The 24,115-nt window shown below is 48.1% G+C and overlaps 1 protein-coding gene across 8 annotated transcripts in view; it reads left to right on the top strand.

The window, feature by feature from the left end:
• Positions 1-22,010, top strand: part of GNAS (GNAS complex locus) — a 51,084-nt gene extending 29,074 nt beyond the window's left edge. For 2 of the 8 annotated variants that reach the window (XM_066236420.1, XM_066236419.1), the window contains 12 exons: positions 10,205-10,277; positions 13,285-13,329; positions 17,383-17,437; positions 17,519-17,638; positions 18,189-18,286; positions 20,073-20,127; positions 20,243-20,316; positions 20,437-20,495; positions 20,603-20,723; positions 20,814-20,944; positions 21,240-21,307; positions 21,524-22,010. In XM_066236420.1, coding sequence (XP_066092517.1) covers positions 10,205-10,277; positions 13,285-13,329; positions 17,383-17,437; positions 17,519-17,638; positions 18,189-18,286; positions 20,073-20,127; positions 20,243-20,316; positions 20,437-20,495; positions 20,603-20,723; positions 20,814-20,944; positions 21,240-21,307; positions 21,524-21,670 — 1,046 coding nt within the window. In that variant the 3' untranslated portion in view covers positions 21,671-22,010. Of the gene's footprint in view, positions 1-3,866; positions 3,929-6,325; positions 6,465-10,204; positions 10,278-13,284; positions 13,330-17,379; positions 17,438-17,518; positions 17,639-18,188; positions 18,287-20,072; positions 20,128-20,242; positions 20,317-20,436; positions 20,496-20,602; positions 20,724-20,813; positions 20,945-21,239; positions 21,308-21,523 lie in introns of those variants that run through there. The other 6 variants (XM_066236426.1, XM_066236423.1, XM_066236422.1 and 3 more) reach the window with 6 other exon arrangements.
• The last annotated feature ends 2,105 nt before the right edge of the window (positions 22,011-24,115 follow it).

The following is a 24,115-nucleotide window of genomic DNA, read 5'->3' as shown; positions in this document are numbered from 1 at the left end:
CTAGGTTTGAAACCCTGGGGTCACTGGCTTGAGTGTAGGATCATAGACAGGACTCTTGGTCACTGGCTTAAGGCCAAAGGTCGCTAGCTTGAGGCCCAAAGTCGCTGGCTTGAGCCCAGGGTTGCTGGCTTGAGCGAAGGGTTATTTACTCTTCTGTAGCCCCCTGGTCAAGGCACATATGAGAAAGCAGTCAATGAATAAGGTGACACAAGGAAGAATTGGTGCTTCTCATCTGTCTCCCTTCCTGTCTGTCCCTATCTGTCCCTCTATCTCTTTCACACAAAAAACACTTAGAGCTGAGGTTTCTGCTTCAGTGGAAACCTATGTATTGTTTCCTATGCTATTAAAATAGTATTATAATTATATTTTCTCTGTGCTCTTACAAAGATCACAACTAATGGAAGACCAAGAACACTCTTGTCCAAAAACTGAATTATATCATTAAGTGTAATAATATTTCCAAGATTCTAAGCTGTGGCAAATCTATTGCTTCTAAAAGCAGACAAGGCATTCTCACTCAGACAGGAAGATACAAAAGAGCCAAGGAACACATCCACCCTTGAGTATGAAGTTTGCAGGACCTCAAACTCAAACCCCAACATGTGAATTCATCCATTGTTGTCAAATATGCAGTGTTGGAAAGGATTATTGCTAGGTTGTCTCTCTGTGCAGCATGTGACACCATCTGTTTGACCAGGCTGTATCATTCAGTGACCTAGTGTTTTAGGTTAGGGTGTGTTATTATCCCAACTTGCTGGCTTTGGCATGAAGCAAGTCACCTGAGCCGGGGACCTGTGCCTTCCCTGGGTATTTCATACCCAGGACATTCTGGCCCTTTGCCACTCTCTGGAGCCTGAAGTTTTGACCACTTTCATCTCCCCCTGAGCCAAATGAGAGGCCCCTTCCACTGCAATAGTCTCTAGCCTTGACTGTTCCAAGAATTATGCTAATACATTGTTCTACTCTTAAAACATAAACCAGGTACTTAAAATGGTAATGACCTAGTAAAATAAATTACTAATTCATATGAAAAGGTCACACATGGTGGCCTTCAAATTAGAAAGACTTTTAAAAAAAAATTAAAACTTTTAATGCCCGGCTAGGTCAAATGCAATACCAAAAACTGGAGACGGTGCCAGCTCACCACGCCAATTAAGTAAAATCTCATCTTTCCCTTTGTGTGGGGTGAAAACAGAAAGCCGAACAGACCACAAATGGGCTTGTGTTCCTGAGCTCTTAATATCATTTGTTTACCTGTAAACCCTTGATCCCACCTGCTGTCATTTATTTACAAAGTAAATGCTTTATTTGTCCATCAGTGGTTGGTCATAATAAAATATAGGTGAAACCTACATTTTTAAAAAACTTCCTTTTTCAAGGATGGCCTGCTAGGTTAGAAGTTAAAATGACTAAAACCCGACCTTGCTTTATACATTGTGCTTTGCCAGGGATATGTATCGGTATGTGACATGGGACAGATTCAGTCCTTTCAAAGTTTAGGTATGATATGTCTCTAAACTGGGAGCTGGTAACCAGGCTCAGAGATTTCCAAATAAGGAGACTGTTACATTCCTTGTCTTAATGTGTAGCTACTGGCAGAAATATCAAGGTTGTATTGGTTACTATTTACCTTGTTCCTCTTAAATACAATGTATTTGTGCTTTGACACATTAGAAGCAGGAAGGAAGATGCTTTTGAACAAATGGAGCATAACAAAAAAATTCTGATCTCTTCCGGACTTCTTATAAGTCTTAACCAACTTTTTTTTTTTTCTAAGACAACTAATGAAATTCAATCAAGAAGTTTTCATTTAATATATATGGCTATAAAATTTAGGCCCTGTCTTCGAGTAGTTTGTAAGCTACTTGGTGGATGATTGTGAGTCATGATCTCAAAGTCACGTAATCATTGATTGCAAGGACCTACTGTGACTTGGCTTCCCAGCACATGGAGATCTCTCAGTTCAATATTTTTAATCTGCTGTTGTTTACATTCAGAGCATCACCTAATCACCTAGAACAGTTGTGCCTTTGAGCTTTTTTTCAAAAGAAGGTGTATTTTTGTGTGGAAGAGAGGCCAAAATCCAAAGTGTAACAAAGTCTCCGTTTAGTTCAGTTTGGATGTAGGGGGAGGGCAAGCACAGCTTTGAAGCAGAGTTTAAAAAGTCTGAGGCTGCCTGGGGCTACGGCCTGCAACTTTTGCTTACTGTTCTGAATCCCAAGTGTTCTTTGGTGACTTTGAATTGTTCTCCGTTGTCCATTCAGATCCAGAAAAAAAGAGGCCTGTAGACTGAGTAGGGGTGTACCTGAAGGAACCAAAACAAACAAATAAGCAAACTAGTTGATATCTTCATGTCACACCTTTTTATTTGCATATTTATTTACTTACTTAGAGAAACTTTGTCCTTCCACTTGTTTATGTATTCCTTGGGTTGTTTCTTGTGTGTGCCCTGAGGAGGGATCGAACCTGCTATTTCTTACTTTCGGTTGAGCAAACGGAATAGTCGTGTTGAATGGTTAATAGTGTCTTTCTACTTTCAAAGAAAACTTAAAACTATTCACATTTTGTTCCAAGGCCTGTGTATCAAATAATCACCCAGGCCCCTATATATGTTAGGTGTGCTTCCATTCTTTCTTTTTTCCCCCCAAATTCGAAGTTTTACTAAGTGTTTAGAAGTTTACTAAGTGTCAAAAAAGTTTAAATGTGGGAGAGAGTTTACCATTACTTTGTTGACCTGAGTTTATTGGCAGGTAAGCCTACCGGGCAGCAAAGGCAGTTGCCATGTCTTAGCCTGTTCACCTACCAGACTACTTCAGCACCCCTGGGCATAAGGTGGGCCAACATTTATTGAATGAATGAATTATACCCCGCAGACCCCGGAGTGGCAGCCTTCGACTCAACCACGGTCTAGGAAAAGTGAGAACTTGGTGTCTGTCCTCTTAACCCAGTGCTCTCTGCCACACGCTAGTATGGGGGCGAAGTGGGGTCGGGACACTTGAGAGTTTTCAAACAATGTGCAAACAAATTCGTGTTCAGTAAACTACTTTTCCTTCTGCTCCAGAACCCACACGCGGCGTCCAGGCCCGGCCTCGGAGAACCGGGACACGCCGGTCCACCACCTCTCCCGCCTGGGAAGACAACAGTGCCCGGACTCCACGGACTCGGCAGCCTCTGCCAGCGCCACTCGGCTCCCGTGTCGCCGGCGCGCTGCCTGCCACCTGCTTCTTCTAAGAATGCTAGTTTTGCGTCCACGTAGCACCTCTCCTCAGACCTGAAACCCTTTCTAGGCGTCGCGTAGTCAGGGGCGCCGACACCTAGCTCGGCGGGCGCCCGCCGCCGGAGGGTGGGGTGCCGGCGGTCCCGCGTGCGCTGACCGGGAAGCTGGAGGTAAGGAGGCGCGCAGCAGGGATAAGCGCCGCCGTCGCACACTTTGCACGCCGCCCAGGGCTACACCACTCACCGAAAATTGGGAGGCAGGTCTGGGAGGCGGGGTCCGGCGCCCACCAACTTGGGCGCCCCCGTGCCCCCCACCACTGCGCCCCCCGTGACCCCTGCCCACTTCCGCGACGTCCCCACAACGGCATACACCCTAGGGGTGCGTGGCGGCCCGTTTGGGTGCGTCCTCGGCCGGCCGATTTTTCGGCTTCCCCTTCGCTTTATAGGGGCCGCCGCTGTGGGTCCGTCCTCTGAAGAGGTTGGGGCGTCATCGGGCTGGTTAGGAGCGCCGGTCTTAAGCGGGGACACTCAGTCGCGTCGGCACCGCGGAGCGGGCTGCGTCAGGTGGCTGGCCCTGTGTGGCGCTCGCTGGCTCGCCGGCTCTCTGGCTCGGGCTGCGGCGCCGCGGCTGGAGCGAACCCCTGTCCCGGCGCGGGGCAGCGGCGGGCGGTCGGCAGGCACTGCCTTGCGTGTGAGTGCGCCTCACTCACATGTAAGTCCGGGCGCCCCGTGGCTTCCCGCGAAGTGCGAGTAGCCCGGCGCGGGCAAGAACCGCCGGAGCCGGGACAGGGCAGGGGTGCCTCGGCACTGCCGCCCTGCCCCGAGCCTCCTGGGCACCCCCCAATTCTCTCTTTTCTCTTTTCTTTCCATTGGCACCCACAAGAACCAAGCCAAGGAGCGCCTGAGGGTAACAGCAAACTCGTGCCATCGCGCCTCTGCACTTTTCTTTTTTGAGTTGTTTGACATTTCTTGGTGGTTTTTGGTTTCTCGCTGTTGTTGGGTGCTTTTTGGTGTGTTCTCGCCCCTTTTTCGTTTGCTCATCCTTTTTGGCGCTAACCCTTAGGCAGCTAGCCCGAAGCCCGGCAGCCGCGCTCCGCGGCCCCCGGGGCAAGCGCATCGAGCATCGCAGAGGAGTCCCCCCGACACGGGGCGCACGGGGTTCGGCCAGGCCGAGGCCGGGGGCAAACAGCGCGCCCGGGCAAGGCGGGAGTCGGGCACCCCAAGGTGGCTAAGCCACCATGCTGAAGATGGCCAAGAAGATCAAAGCCAGGGCGCTGGACAGCGAGAAGAAGACGGCAGCGGCTGCGGCCGAGGTGGCTGCCGAAGCTGCGGCGGCGGCTGCAGCGCTGGCAGAGCCCAAAGAGCCACCCGCGCTGCGGAAGTTCGGGAACCCCAAGAAGCTCTTCAAGAACCCCAAGAACCTGCCGCGCGAGGTGCCCCTGGAGAAGTTTCTGTCCGAGAAGGAGCGGAGAAAACTCGAGAAGAAGCTGCTGGAACAGAGGCGAAAAGAGGAGAAGAAGCGGGAGAAGGAGAAGAAGAAGTTGGAGAAGATACAGAAGAAGAAGAAGATGATGAAGAAGAAGGGGTCAGAAGCTCAGGAGCAGCCCCGCGACCCGGAGGTCGCCGCCGCTGCCGCTGCCGCCGCCGCCGCCGCCGAGGGCGCCGCGGAGGGCGCCGCCGCGGGCGGCGCGGGCGCCGGCGTCGGGGGCACGAGTAGGGCTTGGGCCCGGTGGGAGTCGGACTCTGGGGACGAGGACGACGCCTACTACTCAGTGCCCCGCGTGGGGGGCGTCGTGTGGCGGCCAGGGCCGCAGAAGGCCGGCGCGCTGAGCGCCCACCTGCCCTTCGTGGTGTTCCTGGTGTTCTCCGTGCGCAGCCCCTCGTGGGTGCTCAACTTCCTGCTGCAGAAGCGCACGGAGCAGGGCCGCGGCTGCGGCTTCGTGTTCGGAGCGACCTGCTGCTTCCGAATGTTCCTGGGCTGCGCCTTCTTCTCCTACTGGGGCGGCCGCACCAAGCGCCGAGGCCGCGGGCGCTCCGGGGCCACGGGGGCCTTCGGCTCGGGCCATGGCGCCCGGCGCCGGGGGCGCGACGAGAGGCTCATCTGAGTCCTCTCCCCCCACCCCCCACCCCGTCACCACCACCAGACACCACCATCGCTGTGTAGTGTGGAGTTTTATTAAGTCTTTGTGTGTGTTTGTGGACACATTTTCCTTTTCAGTTGCTCTGTCCTTTGGTTCGTGCTCGCCTCGCTTTTTCCACACTCCCTTCTCACTGGCTCTCTCTGTGACTCTCTTTTCGAAAATTTTCCGAAGTCCGGGCTCGGGCCCGCGCTCCCTCCCCTTCCGCCCACCCCGGCCCCTCGGCGGCGCCCGCGGGAGGAGGGGGGCGGCGGCCTCGGGGGCCGCAGGGCGACGCGGCCCGGGGGGTGGAGCGTTGGCGTCGTGCGAGGGGTCGTCACTGGCTCGGAGCCGCCCCTTCTCCCCCCCCCCTGCGGCTGGCCCGGTTGGGGCCCGAGCTAGGGGGGCGAGGGGGCGGCTCCCTGGCCTGTCCCCTTGTCCCCGTCCCGGGCCGGGCTCAGGCGGAGGGACCCCCCTTCCCGGGCACCCGGGGGGCGCCTCCCTCCGCCAGCTCCCGCCCTCCCCGGCGCTGCGGCCGCTGCTGCCGCGGCTGCTCCTCATCCCTCCTCCTTCCACCCCCCTCGCCGCCGCCGCCTCCTCCTCCCCCCGCTTCCCCCCGCCCGCCGGGGCCCTTTTGGGTAGGGGCGGCGGGCCCGGGCCGAGGCAATAAGAGCGGCGGCGGCGGCAGCGGCGGCAGCAGCTCCCGCAGCTCCTGCTCTGGTCCGCTTCGGCCCGGAGCGGCCATCAGCCCCTTAGGCTTCGGCTCGAGGGGCGGGGAGCAGCGCGCTCTCCTCGGTCCGACCGACACCACCCTCCCCGCGCGGCCCGCAGTCCGCCCCGCTCGCTCCTCCCCGAGGAGCTGAGCCCGCGCCCCGGCCCGCCCGCCCGGCGCTGCCCCGGCCCTCTCGGCCCGCGTAAGGCCGCCCGTGCCCGCGCCCGGCCCGCCGCCGCCGCCGCAGCCCGGCCGCGCCCCGTGCCCCGCCGCCGCCGCCATGGGCTGTCTCGGAAACAGTAAGACTGAGGACCAGCGCAACGAGGAGAAGGCGCAGCGCGAGGCCAACAAAAAGATCGAGAAGCAGCTGCAGAAGGACAAGCAGGTCTACCGGGCCACACACCGCCTGCTGCTGCTGGGTAAGGGCGGGGCGGGGGGCGCCGGCCCCGGCCCGGCCCGGGGGCCCTTCGGGGCGCCCCGCAGGCCGCGCGCGCCGAGCCCGTCCCCCGCCCCGGGCGCGCGCTCCCGAGTCCGCCGCCCGCTCGCGGGCTCTGTCTCTGGGGGGCGAGGCCGGAAGGGGGACCCTGGCGCGCAGATTTGGCCGGGTGGGGTCTCAAAATGGGGTGGGGGGCCGTGGCAACGCGAGCACGGGTCCCCCTTTCCTGGTCAGCTCTCTGTCTCTTTCTCTCTCGCCTTCCCCCCCCTCCCTTACTCTTTTTACTCTGTTTTTCTGCGAGGCCTACACAATGCCAGGGGCTAGGGTGTTTGTTTGGGAGGGTTGGGGGAGCCCCACTGGGCTCGGGAGACTGCGACAAAAAAGAGGGTTTCGGGGACAGGAAATGGGGTGGCGGGCAGAGGGAGGGGGACCCGCCTCCGTGGGGTGTGTGATTTGTTGGGAAAGGGAGAAAGAAAGCAGGGCCAGAAGGGGAGGGGGTGATGAGGGGTGGGGGCGCCGCGGTGGCGGTGGGGGCCTCGCCAAGGGGAGGCTTTGGCTGGGGAAGTGGCCGTGGAGGGGGGGGGCGGGTGACATCAGCCCCTCGGAAGGGATCGGAGCGGTAAAGGTGGTGCAGTGAGGGGGAGGGGGCGCGGGCGAGTCGTGGCGCCGGAGTGGGGGGTGGGGGAGGAGGGAGCGCGGCGGCCGCTGGGCGCGACTTGTGCGATTCGGGCAGGACACACTGTGTGTGCGCGGAGGAGACGTGTCCCGGGCCAGGCCGGGCGGTGGAAGGAAGGGAAGGAGAATCAAATAAAATAAGACCAAAAAAAAAAAAAAAAATGGAGTTAATACGCTAAGTGCCCAGTGAAGCCAAATGACACGTCATTTTTACAGTATGACCTTTTTTTCCCCTTCCAGACATGCAGGCTTTTTGAAAAGCAAAGAAGAGAATTAATTGTAGCAGCGGTCCTCACCCCTCCCCGCAGGAGCGCCCCCCCCAAACCATTAACACACACACATTTTCCTGTTAGCCGGCTACATTGAGAGTGCTTTGTGAAAAAAGAAAAAAAAAAAAAGGCATTCACAAATCAGAGCTGGAAAATGACATTTGTCTGTAAATGGCTTCTTGGTCTGGAAATGGCGTTTTTTCTCCTTTTCAAGGTGGGAGGGGGTATTGACAGCGCTTTAAGGAGAAGACTTTTTCCAGGTGGAAGGAGATGAAAAGACGTTAATTAGTTGTTTGCCAAGTGATATTTGGTTGTTTGGTTCTAGGTTTTCTCTTTTGATTGCGGTTTTTACTCTGGCCAAAGGGGGGGGGGGTGACTATAAAGAGGTGACCTTTCCTCCTTTTTCTTAAAGGTGCTGTTTTGGGGTAAAAAGTTAAAATAAAAGCATTAAAAATGATTGAAATAACCAGAAGACTTACACAAGCATTAATTAGTATGGAAGTTTTCCACTTCCTTAGTAATTTTGGCTGAGTTAATTGGTGAATTTGCTAGGTTAAGACCTAGATCATGGTCACATTTCAACAAAACAGCTTAATTATAAGGAATAAAACAAAAGCAGGTTGTTGTGTGTGTGGTGGTGTTTGGCTTTTTTTGGGGGGTGGGGGTGGGTGGGTCATGTCTTTGTTCTCCTGGGTCCAGATTTATGCAAAACAAAATCACTAATTAAGTTAAAATGAGCCTTTGGTTTTTATGCATTTGCAATTTCAACAATTAAATGATGCATATATTGAGGTCTTATCTTAAACTTCTAAAGGTAGAAATTATACAATGTGATTAATATGCGTAAAATTTGATTTCAAAGCAGGAACCTGGAAAATCTAGAATCTTTTCCTAGGAATATGATCTTGTTAGTTGAACACTAATTTAAAACAAGTGTGATGCTAATGGTACTTTAAATTTCTAACACCTTTGTGCAACAATCACAAAGTGTCCACTTCATTTGACACTGTTACTTTGCACACACCTTGCATCATTCTGGGCTAACCTTCCTCAGGTGTTCTAGTCTATATGGCTACATTTTATCACAATTTATTGATAGCCTCTGGCACAGGTGTCTGCAGCCCAGGCCAGTGCACGCAGTTTGCATTTTTAAATAGAGATTCTCACCAAATAATGCCCCCCCCCAACAAAGAGGAAACAATGATGTCCAAAGTCCTCTTTTTAATCCATTTTAATTTAATGACAAAAATTGAATTACAGTACCACGTACTTTCATACATGTGGAAACTGAGGCACAAATTGGTGAATGTAAAAATGTTACGCATCCTAAATTGAATTATAGTACCACGTACTTTCATACATATGGAAACTGAGGCACAAGTTGGTGAATGTAAAAAAGGTGTTACGCATCCTAACACCTCTGAAATAATATTGCAGATTCCGATTAATATGTGTTCATGGAATCTCCTAACAGTGCCTTTAATTTTTTAACTTATTTAGAGTGTTTGCTTTGAAATCAATGTTTCTGTGGAAACACATTTTAACTTTTTACAGGTATTGATTACAGCCTTGTAAAAAAGCAAGAGAAGGAGGAATGCTTTGCTGATCTCTGGGAAGTAAAACAAAAATAAAGAAAAGTAAAAGTGAAAAAGGATAAAAATCCAAACAAATTTGCAGGGAAGGAGGGCAAAAAAAAAAAAAAAAATCACATAAGAATTATTTGTGAGGGAGAGTACATTTGCAAAAAAGAAAATTAAAAAAACAGCAGTCCTCCTTCTAGCTTGGAAATGTGTGGGTTTTTATTCAATGTTGTTACAAATATAAGGTGATTTAAAATGGAGGCATGTGTCCCTTTACTTTAATTGGGAGGGGCTTGAAATCTTTGAAAGTGCAGTAGTTTCCAGGACTACTCTTCCTTATGATCAAAGTCTGGTCCTTTTTTTTAAAATTCTTATTACAGTTGATGAATGTTAATATAGTTGTTCTCCAACACTATATTTGATATTAAAATGTATTTTTCTAGAAGATGACAAAATTGGCAATCTTCCATCCCCTCACCACCACCCCCCTCCAATAACATAGTTGTTGAATCCAGAGAGATTTTGTATCTTTGAAAAGATACAGTTTGAGGGGAAAGGATGGTGGATAATTGGATAAAACGCCATGTTGCAGTTTGAGGGGCTGATTTTTCAGTAGCCCAAGGGGAGAGAAACTTGGCCAGAAAAGCAGCTGCATTGTGACAATGTTTGGGAGGCAAGCGCTGCGTCAGAACGTGACCTGGAGACTGCAGTATCTGGGCATTGTTTGTGGATCCTGGGTATTTTAACCATGAAACATCTGACAAACAATGAATTATGTGGCTCTGCACACTCACGTGTGCAATTTACCAGTGAATTCTCAGGTTTCAAAGATTGTTTCACAGTTTGAACTTCAATCCCCCCCCATGACAAAATTGCGTCATTTTTTCTTACTCCCTTTGCTTCTCCACCTCACAAATTTTAAAACAACCAAAAAGACACCCCCCCCCCCCAAACAACAAAACCTGAGAACAGCAAAACCTTTAATTCTTGTTTGTTATTCTAATGGTGAAATACTGCAGGGACACAGAGTTGGACATTGATTTCATTTTTTATGCGTCGAAATGTCAAGAAATATTGCAAGTGTGCTATTTTGTTTGTTTCCTTTGCGTGTTTCTTCTGTGGAAAAAACAGCAGTCCTCTCACAGCCCAAGTGTGTAAAATGCCTCCTTCATAACCTGAGACTTACTTTCATTTTCTAGGTGCGGGAGAGTCTGGTAAAAGCACCATTGTGAAGCAAATGAGGATCCTGCATGTTAATGGGTTTAATGGAGAGTAAGTGTCAAAGCTGTGCCAGGTCCCAGGACAGGAGCGCACTTGATACTAACCTTTAGGAAGTTAGGTAGCTTGGGGGACTGGGCAGCCAATTTTCACTTAATTTTTTGTCTGCATATTAGAAAACCCTAGGAAGAGCTCTATCAGAGACTCTTCCCCCCCTTGTAATATTTGGTGCAGCAACAAATAATAGTAAAGCACTTATTTAAAAAAAATTCTCCCCTTCCCTGGGAAAATAGTGCCTTTTTGGCCCCGTGACAGGACCGCTGCATACTTTGGTGCAGTAGGTCTCCAACATGGCTGACACCGGCGTGGCCCACCCCCTTAGGCCACAATTATCACTGCAGAGAGCCCCCCCCCCCCCAGCAGATTTCAGCGCAATGCACCAAGGCAGAACATTGTAAACTATTAGGGAAACATTGTTTCAATATTCTCTCCCAAAATAAAGTTGCAAGAGGCAGCCCTTGTTAATAATTCCTCACCCCCCCCCCAATTTGGAATTAATATTATTGACAAATCATTGTTTCCTTTTTAAAAAATCAATAGTCTTGCCTGAAGAAACGGAAAGGGAACATTTAAATGATGGAATGGTGGGAGTTAGGTACTCCTGCCGGATTAAGGGGCACTTTTGCCTTTCAAATGTCCTTCCAGGCATCTTGGTATAGGACAATGTGGCAATACCGCACTGAGACTAAAGATGAAAAGAGCACGTGCACATATTAGGGATGGAAAAAATAAACGGGGGGGTCACACTTGCCAAAAAATGGGAAGGGGAGCGTTCAGTCTAATCGGAGAATTATCTATTCTCCTCAGACCCCAGCTCAGTTGACCAGCCTCTGCATTCTTGGGGTGAGAGTAGTTGACTCCCCAGGTGACGAGCCCCTGAGGGCACTGGTTTGCCATTATGAGCTGGTTAGCAATTCCATTCCCCTTCCTAAACCTGGATTCTAGTGAAAAATTTATCCCTCAGTTGCATTCTGTTAAATTAGAGAAGGGGAGACGGAATCAAGGGGCGTAGTTTAATTCAGTTGTACAACACACAAAACCCGAGAACCTCAGAAACCAGTAAAAAAACCTTTACTGTCCCTGAACATCAGGGAAAGCAATGAATTTTATCACCTTTCAGAGGTTAAAGAACTGCACGATGCAGCTCTTTACCAAAAATTCTAGAATTTCTTAGAACAAATTATCCGGGGTGGGGGTGGGGGGGGGGTGTAAGAAAAGAATGACATCATACAAGTGGACATTTTAGTTTAGGGTGCTTTTTAGACTTTAACTGAATTCAGAAGGAGGGGGTATTTTACCAATTTTATGGCTGACTCCCGATGAGTTGTCAATACGCACATATATGCCGTTAATTAAACAAGTCACGTTCATGCATCAGGAGCCACTTCTGAAATTTTTTAATTCCTTACACACCCCTTCAGTCAAGTCCTGCCACCAGAGGTGGTCATTGGTCAAAAAACAACAACCTGAAGCAGACTTCTAGTTACATCAATTTGTCATTTATAGAAAAATCTCGCATGATTTCCCCGGTGCAACTTAATGGGGAGCGGGGTCTCACACGGCTAGTTAAGCAAAATTAATATACCCGTGTACCCTCTAGATAAATATTTTGGTTGGAACTGGACATGGCAAACGTTTTTAAAAGGATGCAGCAGACCCTGTTTACTTTAGTTCAAGTCGGATATCCTTGGGATAATTTAAAGTTACTACTCTACTGATTGCCCAAAATTTTGAAAATTTTTTAGGGAAAGGATTCCTCTCCCTAAGTGAGCCAGTCTGTAATGCAGACCAGGCATTTAAAACAGAACTTCTCCTTTCTGTTTTTAAAAAATAAAAGAGGAAGCAATGTTCCCAGTTTGCCTTCTTTGTAGAGGAAGCCATAGGTAATCTCCAAGGATGTTAAATTTAGCCTGTGAAAGTGACATACAGGGGAATTCTTAGTATGAGTCTAGAAACCTTATTTTTATCTTGTCCACGGAGCCTCCTTTTTTCTTTTTCCTCGCTGTGGTATTGCAACAACAACAAAAAAAAAATGGTTTCCTTCTTGGCTAGGTATTCCCTATGAAATTGGTACGGCGTCCACAAAGGGTGGCGGGTCTTTGCCTCCTCCCGTAAATGTGTGCTTCATTAGTGCTGGCTGAGCTGGTAAACTTGCCTTACCTACCTGCAGACTGCGTGCCGGCAACCTGTGTAGAGTAACTTGTAATTCTAATCTGACTTTCAGAAACGGCAGTCAAATTCAGATTTTCCTAACACCTAGCTAACTCTCTTCCTTACACTGAGTTCCACGGGGAGAAAAAAAGTGCCATTAACACTGGCTGAGCTAATATAATCTAATCGATGACAAAACCACAGACGGTTTAGCCATGCTGCCCTTCCCGCCTTCGGGGGGGGGGGGGGTGCCCACATTCATGAAGATTAGGTTTTTGAGAAGTGGATTTCTTTGGTTTGGTTATATGTTTGAACTCCACATATGGTTTTAATTGATGGCAATTTAAGAAGAACAATTATTTATAAATACAAACATTTTACAGGTAGTTTTTCAGACTGCAGGGAGGGAGGTCTTAATATTGCACCTCGTGTCACGGGCAGAAGTCACCCGTGTCCGTGCCTTTGTTCAGATACAACACTGAGGATTGAAATCTGGGAGCGCATGGAGGAGCCGCCTTAGTTGCTGCTATATTCTCAGAAGAGTTGTGAGAAGTCACTGCTTTGGCTCTCTGATGCATGTACATTTAATGAAAGCACAAGAAAATAATTATCAGTCCCTCCTGTCCCCGACCCGAGTCTCCAGAGGGCTCTGCTAATACTGCAGCCAAGGTGTGGAATTCTCCCCTCCAAGGCCCGCAGCCCCAGGAGACATTTCAAGTTAGCCAGAAAGGCGACCTAAGAATTAGCGGGATGGCGCCCCTTTGCTGAAGAATGTAGCGAGGCTGGGTGGGGATTTTGTGAAATTGCCGTGCCTTGCAGATTAGGTGAGCTTTCAATCTCTCTTTAAAAGGGGCGGCGAAGAGGACCCGCAGGCTGCCAGGAGCAACAGCGAAGGGTAGGCACATTCAAAAACAGAAAAACTTTTCAACAAACAAACATGAAGCTCACACTGGGAAACTGAGGGCAGAGCCCCGGGAAGGAAACAAAAATCATTTAAGGGCCATCATCCATCTTGGTATACGTTTGCAAACGACACAGTTTAACTTTTTTTTTTTTTTTTTTGCCATCCTTAAAGTATAATTAGATCCAGCTGGGGGAAAGTTATAGATTTCAGCGTTAGACGATCAGTTTAGGATTTCGAGTTTTTCCTTATGGTTTCAGTTCCATCCCCCCAGCCCACCTCCCAGCTCTTTATTTGAATCTGCTACTTGTTTTTAAAACTATCTACTAAATTCCATCCACCCACTGGTGGTCTGGTTTTAAATTTTCAGACCTCTGAAACAAATTTTCTCTATTAAAATATGTGGTGCTGCGCCGCCCTTAATTTTGAGGAAAAAATGCTCAGCACCGGGGGGGGGGGGGTGTAGGTCACTGTTACAAATGATCTTGAAAAGCCTCTGGTCTTTTTAAAAGTTATCAAATTAACTTTAATCCGGGGCTCTAGCTAGCTAGTGGACAGGAAATGAGTGATGGCATCCATCTTTTTTTCCCATTCATTATCAAGCTGTTTTTTTTTTCTTCCTGCATCCCCACTACCCATCACATGCCAACATGCACACGCATGCATGCCAGGTAACCCGCTCGAAGCCGTGCCTGCACATTCTGCATGCTGTCATCTGGCAGCTATTTCTCATGAGACCATGCAGGGCCATCCACCGAGCCTAGGGCATCTCAAAGAAATAGCTTCTGTGGCCGGGGAGGGGAGGGGCAAAGGAGATTGGGTCCGGACAGAGTAACTGACATGTTTGTTCATCTGTTTTTTTTAGAGTGTATTACCCCTAGATGATGGCTTCCCGTTTCTCTCCTCTTCCCGGCTATTCCCCACCACACTTTGCATGCTGGAATTGCCCCGTCTTAGGAACTTCTAATAAGAATACTATTCTGTTGGGGGGGGAGGGGGAGGGGGAGGGGAGGGGCCCTACCACCTAACCTTTAAAGATAACTGAAAAAAAAAAAAAACAAAAACAGCAAAAAAAGACAAAAAAAAACACAAAAACAACAAAAAAATGAAATAAGATCCTTAATTGTCCCAAATGTAGTGTAACATCCAAGTTAGGCATCTATGTAACGTGACTGTCAGTTTACTGTACCAAAAGTTGGCATTGAGAAATGATGACCAGTCCTTACTGAGCAACCTACTGTGTACTAGATGCTGTGCTAGCCCCTGACCCCTACTAATACCTGCCTGCACTTCTCTCTCTGACTGTTCTGCAGTAAATATAAGTATTAACATGTGATAAATAAAACTACTCTGCATGTCTCAGCAGTCCCTGTCTGTCTTCTGTCTCTCTTCTTTTGCCTTCCCCCACCCCATAAAAGCAGGAAGATAGCACTGAGTAAAACTTACCACTTAGCCGGGGTCTAGCCAGGGTCGGGGTGGGGGTGAGGGCTCTTAGCATTTGAACCAAGCTCCTCTACTTTCTACATAAAGGGGAGGAGGGAGGAGGGAGGAGGGAGGAGGGAGGAGCTGCAAAGTCCTGAAAGTACTTCCAGCCCCTACTTTTTAGCCCATCAGACTTTTAGCAGTTGGTAATTATTTTGGCCTTAGAGACACCTGAGGAACTTTTCTCTGAGTTTCACACTCTGTTCAGTTTGTTAAGCGATAGTAAGAGTTATGAGAAGCCTGCCAGCCCCCAGTACAATATCTCCATCTACACAGTAATTGCTTCAATGGCAGAATTTTATGTTGGAGTATTACACACCCGAATTAGACTTCGGATTCCTATTTTAGTGGTTTTATACTTGATATACTCCCACACCTACTCACATACGTAGATGAATACTGAACACGTTCTCAAAATATCCATATTTAAGACGGGAACTTTTCCAATTATCATACTACTACTTAGACCCAAAAATCAAGCTGAATGAAAAAACCTGGAAATCATTTTCTATGCCTGTATGTATATTTGAGTACTTAGTACCCAGACACGGCGAATTTTAATAATTGTGGGACCCTAAAACCAAAGAAAGGTTTGTGGCTCTCATCGTCGTGGGTGTGGGGCCTGTTTTTAACGAGTAGGAGTGGATTTGTCCTGTAGGGTCTTAGGTCCTGAGTTGAATCCCTAAGTAAACATTGGGGGGCAGTCAAACAGGTGTCCTTTTAAAATGCTGACGCCTGCCTAACTGATGAGAGACTTCTAGCCCTAGCCTTCCTGGTTTCAGGAAGCAGCTTCAGGTTTGCCCAAACAAAGCAGGAGAGTCTCCCAGAGGGGTCAGGACTCCCGAGGTCCCTTCAGTGCAGGGTGGAGGCCCTGAGGGTCTGGGGTTCAGTGGCAGACCTCAGCTCAAGACCCAGTTCCCTCTTGGTTTGCAGCCCACCCCTAGTTACATCTCCTCAGGCTCCCCAGAGCGTAGTACTCGTGTGTAAATACAGGAGGGGCTGGATTCCTGGCTCCGGCTGTCCTGCCTCCCCCCACCCCACCCCCCACCTCTGCTGAGAGCAGCTCACCTGATAAAAGAGCAGTGTGTCTGCAAGGCCAGTTCAACAGGAAGAGGGCCGATCCTGGAAAGGGGGTGAAAACTCACTTAGAAGATGAGCCCCCTCCCCCCCAATACACAAATGTTTACCTTGAAAGAAGAAAATGCTCAAGGAACATAATTTGAAATAGGAAAGACCAGGTTTTTGTGAGGCAGGGCTGTTGGTAGATGAGCACGTGGCCCCCTCAGCTCCATGGCCCGGGGTTAGGGTTAGGGTTAGGGTTAGGGTTAGGGTTAGGGTTAGGGTTAGGGGTTACTAATGCTCAGGCCAGCTCTGGCTGCTGTTAACCATTTTTACATTCCCTCCGTATTAACGTTCTGTCCTCTTCTCCTGAGTGGTCACTCCTTCCATCCTGTGATTAGGCAGAGCAACCAGATGAATGCTTTAAAATTTGGGAATCTCTATATAGACTCTTAAGAATGACAGCAAGAGAAAGATAAGCCCCACCTCTGAGACTCACTTTCCCTCTCAGCCTCAGTTTCCTCCTCAGTCACATCTCAGGACCTAATACCCAGTCAGTGTGTTATTTCATCCCCCACCCCCAGAATCTTAGAGGCATGGTTGGATATGGCAAGATTTATGCCCCAAGCTAGGGGTCCTTAGCCCCTAAAACAAACTTAGGAATCTCCCCCGGTCCAGCCTCACATGAAGGACAGTTTTGCAAACATGTGGCATTTCGATTGACATAATGAGGCGCAGACATTCTGTGGTGGGTTGACCCAGAATCCCAAGGTGTGGCCTTTAACCACCCAGGCCCTTCAGTAGGTCCAAGTTAAAAATTTTAAGCAACAAAACCCCTAACCTCTACTTAGAGGGGGATACTGTTCCAAACCCCCCCCCCCCAGAAGCAAAAATCCCAGATCATAAAGACTTCTGGGAGCAGAATCTTAACCCCTGTCCACCTTGAAGGGTCAGTGTGTGTTAACATCAACTAGAAACGTCACATCAGTTACTGCATTGCTGTTGGCTGCAGTGACATACACAGTGACTAAATAAAACAAGCAGGGCTGCACAGCCCTGAGATTTAATTAACACACCACCTTATGCATAAGCCCCAAGTGGAACCATGAAACTTTCTCCCCAGCCCCACAGTGACCTCAACAACCCCCCCCAACAGAGATGCTGATAACATGAAGTGTGTGGTGGGGGTGCGGGGAGGCTCTAAGCAGATGGTTCCACATCTTGAGGGAGTGAATGAGCAGGGTCCAACTTCTGGTACAGTAGCCTTGGTCATTATCTAGATGCCATTTCATTAATTGGCCCCAATTGGGCGTGTCTTCCAGACATAAATGGGAGGTGGTCACCTGAAACCACCTCTATTCAGGAACCTCCAATCTGCACAGATCTGAACCCACCCCTCCTTTAAGAACAGAATACTATGCTTAGTTGGAATATCTTGACTAAAGTGACCATGTTAGTCAACATGATGCAATATGGTTTTTTTTTTTCTTCTCAATCCCACTGTAGTGAGAAGGCCACCAAAGTGCAGGACATCAAAAACAACCTGAAGGAGGCCATTGAAGTACGTGCTTGGGTTTTTTCTCATTCTGTTAGTCCCCTCTCAGACAGTGCTGCCCCTGACCACTTGCTCAATCACTTGCAGACCATCGTGGCCGCCATGAGCAACCTGGTGCCCCCCGTGGAGCTGGCCAACCCTGAGAACCAATTCCGTGTGGACTACATCCTGAGTGTGATGAACGTGCCGGACTTTGATTTCCCTCCCGTAAGCTCTGCCCTGCAATGCGTTGCCTTAGCCCTCCCTGGGCGCTAGACAGAGCCCGTGTCGCACAGTGCACACCTGTGTCCAGCAGAACACATCCCAGTGATGTCAGTTTTTAGGGAAAAGTTAAATCCATAAGGATCCTTAATGTTTAAAAACAAACAAAAGCCAACTAATCATCATTAGGGCATTGCCCAAGATGGATGAGCAACATTCTACCACCCCTTGGCTCACCCATCCCCACAAGTGGAGGTCAGTTTAATTCTAAAAATCTCACTTGAGTAGACTAAATTTTTATGAGAGAAAACGTCATGAGTGGTGGCACCCTTAATTATCCCCTCATGTGCAGCTTGTGACAAACAACATATGTTAAATACGGCACAGACTTCAGTGGCCGTGAACTGAATGTACCCTACCACCCTGGGGCTGAAGTGCCAGCTCTGAGTTTTATACGAGGACGACACCCTTATTTTGAACAGTTGGCCCTGGGGTCCTAGTGGCTGCTGCGGGTGCGGGCTCTGCCTCTAAACGTGCGTTCTGTGCCCGCCTGCAGGAGTTCTACGAGCACGCCAAGGCTCTGTGGGAGGACGAAGGAGTCCGCGCCTGCTACGAGCGCTCCAATGAGTACCAGCTGATCGACTGTGCCCAGTAGTAAGTGACCTCGCCACAGCACCACACCACATGTGCACACGTGCGGGAGACACAGCCGCAGCAAGTCACTTGCAAAGGAGTCCTTCTCATAGTGCCTGGTTATCCCCACCTGCAGTTAGAAAGTTCTTCTGAGTCATTTGTTTTCCTACGCCCTTAATTGCACTTTTAAATGCTGTGACATTATTTTATATAAATAATGCCTGTTAGCCAAAATGATAATTACTAGCACTAAGGTGATATTCCCAATTAATTAGCTTGAGGGAATTAATTGAATTGACCCCCCTCCAACTCTTTAGGGAGATAGGGCAGCTCTCACACTTTGGATAGTGTATTTTATTTTATTGCCATAATTAAAAACACGACAGAAAGCTGCCTCCCCCCCCTCCTTGGTAACTGATAATTGCTTTGCTGTTGCATAGGGTTTAATAGACACGCAAGTTTGTATATTTTTACAAGGGACAGAAAAACAGTCCCTGCGACCCCCACCCCCACCCCTTCTTCAACAAAAAGTTCCTGATTTTCTCAAAAGTTTGAACGAAAAAAGCTGGAAGTGCTAATTATAGTAACGCAAAACAAATGGAAATCCTGGAATTGTTTGCCGTTGAGTTCTGGATCCATGTCAGAAGGACAGGTACGAGAGTTGGAGGCTCTGGAGCGCCCGGCGAGGGGGCGCACCAACTTCACGGGGGGTTCCTTTTGTTTTAATCGTCCCCTGAGGTTTTTTTTCTCTTTTTTAATGCAACATTAAATAACTCCTGCAACTTTATTTGAAAGTGGCAACATCTCCACAGTTTGTGGAAAGTTTTAAGAAACTTGGGGAAAAGAGAACATAGTTTATAAAATGTCTTCCCTGGCCGGAGGATTCCGACTGCCCGGTGTTGGCACTGACCAGTCTGTTTCTGGCTTCACTGCCTTTATGTTCAAGTTGAGATACTGGTACCCTGCCCATTTCTTAAGCTGCCTATTTTTATTTGTTGAGCTGGGGTTTGGTTGGCCCTACTCCAGCTGTCTCTCTCACAAGATTTGGTGCTGATGAGCTATTTATAGAACTGTGGTTCTGTTGCCATGGCAACATGCTGGCGGCCAGGGCGGCTGGGGAGCTATTTCTGGACTGGTGCTGTAATGTAAGACTGATTGGGCAAGTTAGTATATCCTTCCAGCCAGACTAACTCTAAACTGGTAAAAAGGAAAGGGGGGGAAGCTTACAGAACTTTAAATAAACTTCTCCCCCCCTTTGGGATTTTCTTTTCTTATTAGCCCACTTTAAAGCAGCTCTAACCCCCTACTCCCCCCCCCAAAAGCTAGGTTTAATAATTTTCTATATTAATTAAATTAATCCAATCTTTCAAGTTATTTTTTCTAGTGGTGTCTCTAGTCGAGCAACACAAAAGCACAAAGTTAAGCTGTGGGGAGGGAGGTGGGAAAGTTCTGTGAAAAGCTTCCGGGTCATAAATGAGAGTCACTGAGACCCCGGACTCTGGGCCTGCTCCCCTGACAGTACCCATAACCTGGGCGGCCCTGAGGTTTTTAAAAGTACAAATTGCCTATCTGGACAGTTCTGTTTCATCGGCCAGAAGATAATGTTATGTTGGTTTCCTGTTCCTTATGCTCAGGGCAGAAAGGATCCCCATGTGTCAACCTCTATTGTTCTTTAATGAGATTCTTAAAAGGCAGGAGGAAGAAATACCCTTTCTGAGTAATGCAAGAACATCTCATTTTTATTAGTCCCTTGGGGAGGCCATTGGGCACAACTGAACACCCCCTTGTATCTTTCCTTCCCTCCCAGCTTTCTGGACAAGATTGATGTCATCAAGCAGGCCGACTACGTCCCCAGCGACCAGGTACGCAGTTCTCACAGGCAGAGACCCCTTGACAAGCTCGTCGGTTCTGCTCTAGATTGGCGATTTTTATTTCAGTTGGTTTTGGTGAGGTCTGTTGACTCTGATTTTGTTTTAGGACCTGCTTCGCTGCCGTGTCCTGACTTCTGGAATCTTTGAGACCAAGTTCCAGGTGGACAAAGTCAACTTCCAGTAAGTGAATGGTTCCCTTTATTAAAAAACAGAGATAATGGAGCCTGATGTCCCCTCTGGCAGTTGTAGTGGTGGGTCAGTGTTAGCCCTCAGAGTGACCGGGTGTCCTCTCTCCCACAGCATGTTTGACGTGGGTGGCCAGCGCGACGAACGCCGCAAGTGGATCCAATGCTTCAATGGTATGGAAGCTGTGGGCTCCTTTTCAGTTTAGGGATGTTTTGCTTTTTTCATTGTGAAGGATCATTTTTGCTCTAACACACATTGCCTTTGTTTTCTTGTGCTGAAGATGTGACTGCCATCATCTTCGTGGTGGCCAGCAGCAGCTACAACATGGTCATCCGGGAGGACAACCAGACCAACCGTCTGCAGGAGGCTCTGAACCTCTTCAAGAGCATCTGGAACAACAGGTCGGTAGAGCAACCCCCAGGTTCATCTCAGGCCCCTCACATAAGAAATGCTCTTTTCCTGGACTTGAACCCCGATTCCCTCTTTGTTAGATGGCTGCGCACCATCTCTGTGATTCTGTTCCTCAACAAGCAAGACCTGCTTGCTGAGAAGGTCCTTGCTGGAAAATCAAAGATTGAGGACTACTTTCCAGAATTTGCTCGCTACACTACTCCTGAGGATGGTATGTATGACCTTATGCAGTTCATTGGCACACATTTCAGCTCATTAGTTCTATATACGCTCGTGTGTATGTTAATTTCTGAATTTAAAAAATCACCCAAGTGAACAACCTCCAAGAACAGCTAGCTCCCCATGCACACACACACTAGAGAGGGCTCTGTTGGGGAAGCAAGAAAACCTTATTTCTACTCATTGGCATGTGGAGAAACCCAAGAGGGTGAGGAGTAGCAAGATGCAAGCAGGCTAGCTCCATCTCTTAATTATATTAAATAACAAAATACTTCTCTTCTTTGCAGCGACTCCCGAGCCCGGTGAGGACCCACGCGTGACCCGGGCCAAGTACTTCATCCGGGATGAGTTTCTGGTGAGTAGACTTATCTTGCTTCCCTCTTTGATTGCTCTTATTTGGGGGCGGGACTTCATTCTACATTTGGGGATTGAACCATCCAGCACTCCAGTTTCATTCCAGGGTAGCCCCGTGAGTTTTAGCCTCTGTGCCCCTTCACTTGCTCTGGTAAAGGGTCCTTGGGGGCAGTTTCTGGAGAGGAGGCCTGACCGAGTGTCTCTGTTTGTACCGCAGAGAATCAGCACCGCCAGTGGAGATGGGCGCCACTACTGCTACCCCCACTTCACCTGCGCCGTGGACACCGAGAACATCCGCCGCGTGTTCAACGACTGCCGCGACATCATCCAGCGCATGCACCTCCGCCAGTATGAGCTGCTGTAAGAAGGGAACCCCCAAATTTAATTAAAGCCTTAAGCACAATTAATTAAAAGTGATTGTACACGCAGTCAGTCACCCACCATAGGGCATGACTGACAAAGCAACCTTTCCTTTCCCCATTGAGTGATTTTGCGAAACCCCCTCTTCCCTTTCAGCTTGCTTAAATATTCCAAATTTAGAAAGCTTAAGGCGGCCTTCAGATAAAGAAAAGAATTAAAAAAAGGCCACAATGGTTCCCTCTCTCTTTCTCTTTCTCTTTAACTAAAAATAACAGCAGCAAACAGAAATAAATATTGTCTCGTGCAGCATTAAAAAAATTCAATAAAAATTAAATGTGAGCAAAGTTTGTGACTCGTTTGGTTTATTTGCGGTTTCGAGCAAACACTGACCCTAGTGTTCATGAATCGGGAAGCCCCGTGTTGAGGTGACAAGGCCCCAGGGTTATAAGTGGGTGTAAAAGTCTTGCCACCTTTTTTTTTTTTTTACCTAATTTTTGGTTTTTTGAAGACAATTTTTCAGACAATACAAAAGGTCCACCCCAGCCTCCTCCCCAGCACATGCTTCATAGAAACCATTATGCCCATTAAGAATTCTGTACTTTGATCTTTGTTGCCCTAGCCAAAGAGTCCACCAGCTTACACCCCAGTGTCTCTCTACCCAGAATCTCCCCAAAATAGGTAGGACCAAGAGCTATCAAATACATAGAAATGGTATTAAAACAACTGGAAAAGGTTAAGCTCGATCCCTACCTCATTTCCATACACAAATGAATGAATCCTGTTTAAGTACAAAATAGCCATTTAGAAATAGCCATTTTTACAATTAAAATCTTAGTTTATAAATTATAAATCTTTAAACATGACCTAAGATCCTAAAGCCATAAGTGGGGAAAGTGGGAGGGGGGTTGGGTAGACTACACAAAAGTTAAAATCACATGAAAATATTAATGGGTGTAGGGCCTGGATAAAGATCTAACAAGGTTTAATTTCTCTACTAAGCAAAGAGCTCTTAAGAATTAATAAGCAAACCCATCACAAAAATGGGCAAAGTACATGAACAAGCAATTTCCTTTAAAAAAGAACAAAAAAATACTGTAAAAATTTTAAAAATACAAATAACATTGGGGGGAATGTGGAACCTCGGTCATAAATGAAATAACACATAAAACTTGGGTCATTGTTGGGACTGGGTGGTCGTCGGCACTCGTGGGCCATGTGAAGCCATGATGCATGGAACTGAGGTCCACTTGGGTTCCCTAGTCTTTCATCCCCAGCGTCATCCTTTTAAGCACGTGGTTTACTAATGGTGTGGCTTCCTGGATGGGTAGGAGGAAGAAACTATTTACCCCCAGCATCAACCATTGTACCTTCCGAAACTGGCCTAATGGGACATTAACCAAATTGATTCTGTAATGCAGCCCAAAATCCACTTCCTGTTTTCCAAATCAACATTAATCCTAGCCAAATTAAACATCAAGCAAAATAAGCCCCAAGGAAAGCATTAAAGGTACCAAATACACCATCTACACCATCTGCATAAAGCTTCCAAAAGCTTCCTATGTAATATTTAGTTACATAAAAATTGTGTGCTTGCTGTGTAGGCTTAGTTACAAAATAACCCTCAAGAGTTCCCCCAAATTAACATATAATCTACATAAGTGCTTACTCTGCAAATACAGCCAGAAGGCCAGCCCACAAATGCCCATAATCCCACAAAGTACTCCAAATAAACACAACTAATTAAAACCTGGGATCAGCTATCAAGAGTAACCACAGGACCAGCCGACCACACAAACACCCATCCAGAGCAAGGCTGTGCTAATAGAAAACAGGTTCAACACCAGTTCCACAGCCCCTCTTTCAAGATGGCCACATGTATGCCATTTTCACTTAGAAATTCTGGAAAATTCTCTAATTAGTCCACTCCACAGAAGATTGCCACAGCACTAGCCTCATGTCCACCAAAACTAGAAAATAAAGTCCCAGGCCACAGAGCAATTATGCCAAGACAATGATACCCCAGCACTACACACCCCCCACCCCTCCTGCTGCTTGTGGTCAAAGCTGGCAGAAAATCTGTGAGAACTTCTAGAAGAGGGAATAAAAACCACCCACTATGTGTCAGTCTGCCCAGTGAGACCGAGACCGGTTCAGCTGTTACTGCCATTTACCAATGGGTAAATGGATGCCTAGAGAGGCCAAAGTAACTTACCTCAAGAGACATGGCTACTAAGTGGGGGAAATTTGGGTAGCTAAAGCCCATTGCTTGACTAATACACTCTATATTGTTGTTTTAGAAGGTGCAGAAAAGAGGAAAAGGTCTGGTATTCCTTCCAGGATGCCAGTTGTCAGAAGTCCATGACCTGTGACCCCAGGGGAAATCCTGCAGGACTCCATGGTGTTCTATATAAAGTGGTGATGATGGGGTGGGTAGGTAGGTGGTAGGGTG

Source organism: Saccopteryx bilineata, chromosome 6 (genome assembly GCF_036850765.1).
Source record: "Saccopteryx bilineata isolate mSacBil1 chromosome 6, mSacBil1_pri_phased_curated, whole genome shotgun sequence".
In the NCBI taxonomy this organism is placed as follows: Eukaryota; Metazoa; Chordata; class Mammalia; order Chiroptera; family Emballonuridae; genus Saccopteryx; species Saccopteryx bilineata.
This window is presented reverse-complemented; position numbering and strand designations above follow the sequence as displayed.